The sequence below is a fragment of the Propithecus coquereli genome, unplaced genomic scaffold (assembly GCF_000956105.1).
Source record: "Propithecus coquereli isolate 6110/MARCELLA unplaced genomic scaffold, Pcoq_1.0 Scaffold217, whole genome shotgun sequence".
NCBI classification, from domain to species: Eukaryota; Metazoa; Chordata; class Mammalia; order Primates; family Indriidae; genus Propithecus; species Propithecus coquereli.
In genome coordinates, this window is record NW_012146856.1 from 3,269,929 (window position 1) to 3,276,347 (window position 6,419).

General features: G+C 36.7%; 1 protein-coding gene across 1 annotated transcript in view; it reads left to right on the forward strand.

Moving 5' to 3' along the window:
• PTPN4 (protein tyrosine phosphatase, non-receptor type 4 (megakaryocyte)) overlaps positions 1 to 6,419 on the forward strand; it is a 169,541-nt gene that overhangs the window by 80,816 nt on the left and 82,306 nt on the right. Inside the window, exons 3-7 of the mRNA XM_012644655.1 lie at positions 3,513 to 4,049; positions 4,361 to 4,515; positions 5,298 to 5,342; positions 5,603 to 5,655; positions 6,018 to 6,138. Of these exons, the coding sequence (XP_012500109.1) occupies positions 3,513 to 4,049; positions 4,361 to 4,515; positions 5,298 to 5,342; positions 5,603 to 5,655; positions 6,018 to 6,138 (911 nt within the window). The remainder of the gene's footprint in view (positions 1 to 3,512; positions 4,050 to 4,360; positions 4,516 to 5,297; positions 5,343 to 5,602; positions 5,656 to 6,017; positions 6,139 to 6,419) is intronic.

Genomic DNA, 6,419 nt, shown 5'->3' on the forward strand with positions numbered 1-6,419 from the left:
CTAGCCCAGGCAACACAGTGAGACCTGTCTCAAAAAAAAAAAAAAAAAATTTCTACTTGTCAACAATGGTTAACTACTGCTGTAATTAATTGAGGTAATAAGATGCTGCTGAAATGGAATCCAAGGGATGGTGCATAGTGAGAATTTTTTTTTTCATGTAAGAACATATTCTGTGTATATATTTTCATTGAGAACCTGGAACTTAGGAAATTTAAAACCGTCATGAGCAAGAATAATTGTCAGGTACCTTTTTTTCCTATGTGTTTTTAATCTTTGATTCTAGGGAAAATATAATGGACTTTATAAAGGATGTTATGGGGAGTGCACTAGCATGTGGAGGCCTTTACATGCCCATTTTATGTCTGAGCTTATGTTAACTATCTCATTTTTTGTTGTCACTTCTACTTGACAAAGTACACGTAAGAATGATCCAGATGAGCATTTTGATAGTATTCTTGAATGTAAGGTGAAATGTTGAAGGTAGAAATAGAAATACTGACAGTGTGGTAACTGTCACTGTTAAAATAACCTGAATGAAAACCTTGTGCATTACTTGAAAGACAGAATTAGTAAGTAGGTTTTTTTTTTTTTTTCCAAAGACAGAGTAAAAATTAGCATATTATGCCTTCTGTAAAATTCTCTAAGTATATAGGTCAGTGACTATACTTGGAATTACTTAAAAGATACATATCAGATTAAAAATCCATACCTAAAACTACCTATGGACAGGATGTTAGATTTCAACATATTGATTATCCTTTAGGATACTGTGTTGGCATGAAGAAACAAAAGGGCAAATTAAAGATACTTAATTAGCTGCAGCTGCCAGTTCTTAGGTGTTTGTAAAGTAGGGTTTTTAATAGTAGACCAAGTAAGATAAATTAGATTGAAATTCTGAGAGCCTTTTCTGTGTGTTTATGGAAGGAGTGCAGGTATTACTTTTTTTTTTTTTTATAATGTAAGAACACAGAAATATAGGCTCCGGATTAGGCAGTCCTAATGTTTGCAACTAAAAGTAGAATTGAGCTAATTTATGTTGAAAAGCAAAGTTATGTTATATGAATACCTTTTAGTTTAATAGTATAGCCCTTAATTAGTCACGTTTTGCTGTTGTTGTTGTTGTTGTTGTTATTAAATAATTAAAATAACAAGGGCCGGGCTGGGTGGCTCTGGCCTGTAATCCTAGCACTCTGGGAGGTTGAGGCAGGAGGATCACTTAAGGTCAAGAGTTTGAGATTACTGTGAGCTAGGCTGATGCCACAGCACTCTAGCCTGGGCAACAGAACAAGACTCTATCTAAAAAGAAAAAAAAATGAAATAAAATAAAAACAAGATCTTTTATCTTAATAAATAATTCTCAGTATAATAAAACTTTCCTTAATTTTACATGAACTTCAAGGAAAGTACAATGAATTAATGAAAATCGCAGATTATAAAACAATATTAAATGCATTTTATTATTTCCTCGTACATAGGATAACTTGAAATCAAGTAATAAAATATTCCATAATATATGTTTTATGTAATCGTATTTTAGAATGTATAATAAATATTTATAACTAAAATTCCAATAATTTAAAGTTGGATTTCTAAAATGTTTATGAAAAGTTAATGTAAACAATTAAAATATTGTCAAATTATAGCCATGTTCATAATTTACTTCACTCATAAAACTGTCTTTGAATTTCTGAATGGAATTTGAATGTGTTGATTCTTTTATTAATATAGCCTGTATTGAAAACATAATCAGGGAATAAATGTGTCTCACTGATAATTAAGTCAAAATAATTCCTGAAGTAGAAGTAAAATCAAGTTTGATAGTGGTCAACGAATTAATTTGTGCTCCGTCCATCGGTCTAGAAGATCTTTGTTTTCACTAGAAATAATGCTTTATTTCAAAAATCCTTTATAATGGAATGTTACGGAATCTTGTAATTGGTCATATTTGGTAAAGTGGGGTCAATGTCTAATTTTTATTTTATTACAATAGAAGCATGATTTTTCTTTCCTAATTACAAATTAGAATCACTTGGGGGAGGTTTAAACCATACTGCTGTCTTGGCCACACCTTTAGATATTACAATTTAATAGGTCTCAGATGGGACCTGAATATAGTTAGGCATCACAAGCTTCCCCGATGATTCTAATATGTAGCCAGGGTTAAGAAATCTTTAAATGCTTTTAAAACTTTAGTGCTTGACTAGTCTTAAGGTGATGGTGGTGATTAATAAGAAGACACCTTTGGCCACAGCTGCTAAATTTTCAGGGCTAGTTTAGATCCTAGGAAACAGGAAGTCTACACCTCCTTACCTTGAGACTCCATTTTGAGTTAGTGTGAAAAAAGAATGGCATCAAAGAGCTTCCATTTAGTATTAGTAGATGCTAGCTAGCATCATTGGAATAAAATTTTTCCAATTCCTGAAATATATATACCTAGCAAGTGATACTACTTCCTTTTTACAAATGTAGAGACTAAGGCTCAGCCAAATTTTAAATAGTTTGTCCAACGTCACAGGCTAGTTTAGCCTAGGACTTGAAATTCTGGCTTCCACTCTTAACAATCCTTACTGCTTGGTTAAATGAGTTATATAAGTAAAATTCAGCAAGTATTGGTATTATTTGTGTAGGATTTACAGTATTATGTCAAGGAATATACATGGCTTTTAAATCCTAACTTTCAGATTGTTTCCCATCAGGAATCTTTAACTTTTAATTATTATATCAAATAGGCCTAATAGAAACATACTGTCTGGGATTGAATAAGTAGATAATATTTATAATATTATGCATTAAGCCTTACAGGGAATTTATGTTGTTCATTAATATATGAAGCCAGGATATTTGTATCCATTTTTTTTTTCGTAATGAATATCTGCTCCGAAAATCTTAATTACATTCTTTGGTAATTTGGAAATTGTCATAGAGCTCTTTAATGACTTTAATTACCCAAACTAGAAGTTTTAATGACTTCTGACTATTGGAATAATCACTTTATTTTTAGTTGGGTGAAATAAAAATCTTAAAATTCCCTTTTTAAACATTTAAAACCACAAAATTTTGTCTTTTGCCAACATTATACAGCACAGGTGACTTTGCCCAAGCATTGGTAAATCTGTGAGTGAATGGCTTGCCCACTAGCAGGGACTGAAGGACAATGCCATCTTGTGAGCAATCTCAGCAGTTCTGTTATAGGATACTTAATGTTTTTGTTGGTTTTAAAGGAAATAGAAAGAGAAACCCAAAAAATAACACACACCAGGGACAGCTGTGATTCCCATTTGATGCCTTCCCTTTCCCCTGTGGCCTAGCCCATGCCTGGTCATGAAGTGCCACCTTCTGTTACATGTCCATCACCCTTTGGACAGGCTCAGGATGTACCCTCTCCTGGCTTCTCAGCTCTGAACTCATGCAGTGTTGTGGCATCTTGCTGTTCAGCCCAAAACCTGGTTCACACCCATGCCATCAGTCCCTAGAGTTCGCAGGCCTGATGGTTGAGTGGCCTCTCCCCTCAGCCCTGGCCTGAAGAGCCTGCCCTGCCCTCGGAGCAGATTGCAGTGCGGTTGTTTGACCAGGAGAGTTGTATAAAGTCGCCCGAGGGACCTGCAAAGCCTCCTGTGGCCACCCCTTCTGGACCCCACCCCAATAGAACCCCCAGCCTCCAGGAGCTGAGGATGCAGCGCATTGGTATCCTGCAGCAGCTGTTGAGACAAGAGGTGGAGGGGCTTGCAGGGGGCCAATGTGCCCCCCTTAATGGAGACACCCCTCTGGATATGGTGGAACTTCAGTCCCTGATGACAGAGATATCTAGAACTCTGAATGCCCCAGAGCATAATTCTGGGACTTCCCACCTTCCTCGACTGTTACAGCACCCTGGGCAGCCAAAGGCCTGCCTTCCAGAAGAGTGTGGGGAACCACAGCCCTGCGCTCCAGCGCAGTCAGGGCCCCCAGAGTCCTACTGTAGGACTGAGCCTGACATCCCAGAGCCCTCTGCCCGGGAACAGCTTGAAGTATCAGAGCCCTGCCCTCTAACAGAGCCCGGACCCCTCCAGGTCAGCCCCCAGGGGCAGGCTGGACCCTCAGAGCCCTGTGCTAGGGTAGAGCCTGGGACAGCAGAGGCCTGCTCCCTGGATTCTAGACTCCAGAGTCCAGCCTACCTCCCTCCTGCAGTCAGGTGCCTCCGGCGACCACCAGCTTAATCTTCTCTTCCCAACACCCACTTTGTGCCATCCCCCCTATCCACTCACTCCAGTCTCTGAGGCACCCAACAGGCCAGGCAGGCCCTAGCAGTCTGGCCCCTTGAGCCCTGGCCCTGAGGCAGTGCCTCAAATTATGTCTAACCGCCATCCACTACTTCCACGAGGCTCACCTGGATGATGAATGCGCCTTTTACACCAGCCGAGCCCCTTCCTCAGGCCCCACCCAGGTCTGCACCAGCCCTGTGGCCACATTACTTGAATGGCAGGATGCCCTGTGTTTTGTTCCGGTCAGTTCTGCTGCCCCTCAGGACTCTCCTTCGTGAGGCACCCACCTCCACCCACCCCTGCCCTGCCTTGCTTTTTACTTTTAGACCTTATTTATAGTTAGTCTGCTCTATGGTAATGGGAGCTGACACCCTTTTGTCCTTTAATAGTTTCTAAAGTGTCTAAAAAAAAAAAAAGTCTCATACTCGACAATTATAATAATACTAGAGCAATAGTAGGGAAAGGAACTTGTTATGGTTTTTTTCTGATCAAAGAGAGATTTGTTACGTTTTTTTTCTGATCAAAGAGAGGTTTCTTAATTCAAATGGGAGTGGATAGATGCTATTCTACAACTAGCAGCTTCCTGATGCCTAATGATAAAATGATGAACACACAGCTCTGTCCTTGCAGCTGGCTTTCTATTGCAGCAGAAAGGATGATTTTCTTTAATTGGTCTCTGATGCGTTGCTCCTATCAGCTCTCCCATGGTTCTGATGCTGAAGTTTTCTGTGGTTCCCAGTTCTATTTTCTGCATACACCAGTCCTCCTAAGTATTTCTCCCTATTCTTCTCCCTTGGGTGTGTAACTCTGAAAAATCTTGAGGAGTTTTATAGTGGAAGCTAGTGTAATCAAGACATTAAAAGTACAGAATTTCATATATCAAAGAATTTTAAAGATTTGGATTCATTAGTTTATGAAAGCTTATTTTAAAAATATCTTTGCATATGCTAACATATAGATTATAAAAGCAAATATTTAAGTGTTTCAATAAGTATACAGTTTCTTAGAACTAAAATCATTACAATTCCAGTAAATGCTATCTTTTTTTTTTTAAAGGTACCAGTATTTTTTGCAAATTAAACAAGACATTCTTACTGGAAGGTGGGCTATTTTAATTCTTTTGTAATGGACTTTAAAAATGCTTTTAATTCTGTATTGTTTAAATAACACATGATCATTACAAACAAATTATCTGTCAAAAAATGGTTATGTGTAATGTGAATTCCTTTCATCAGATAAGGTCATTTTTTAAGTTAAAATTAAGTCACATAGAAGCTTCAAGTGTGAATAGTATAACAAATTATAGCACTTTTGAAATTAATTACGTTTAACTTTTAGTTATATTTTCTGTTTTGTTTTAGATTGCCTTGTCCTTATAATACCGCTGCCCTTTTAGCTTCATTTGCTGTTCAGTGTAAGTATCAGCCTACTTTTAGGTCAATTAGCATATGACTTTAGAGTCTGTGTTAATAGTACATTGCCTTTAATGTGGGCATTCTGTAGACATGTTACTATACAGAAAATAGTGACTGCAGAAGGCAATTTAATGAAATGTCCAATTAACAATTACTGTGATTATTGAAAAAAATGGTCTCTGAAATTCTTGGAGACCTACAAGAATGTTAAATAGACTGTTGTAATTTGCTTAAGTGGTTACATTAGAAACATAAATATTTTACATCTATAAACACAGTGGAATTAATGGCATTGCTGATCTGACTATAATAATTGAAAAATATATTTCTTAAAGTATGAATATTTTCCTTCCTTTATTAGCTGAACTTGGAGACTACAATCAGTCAGAGAACTTGCCAGGCTACCTCTCAGATTATTCTTTCATTCCTAATCAACCTCAAGATTTTGAAAAAGAAATTGCAAAATTACATCAGCAACATATGTAAGGATTTATTTAGTTTTTTGTTTATTTGATAAACTTCTTAATAGCATCCTTTCTAGAAAAATGTTTTAAATTATTTCTGATTTGATGGTTATATTTATTTAATATAGACTCATTACCATTATCTAAAATAATAAAGATGGTTGTAAAGAAATGTGGGTGATCTACACAAAACAATCATTGCTTATTTCATAGAATATATGAGGTTTGTTTTAATTTCTGTTAAGAACTATAAAGCTATATGTAAACAGAAATATATTTCCTATTATAGAAAGTTGTCA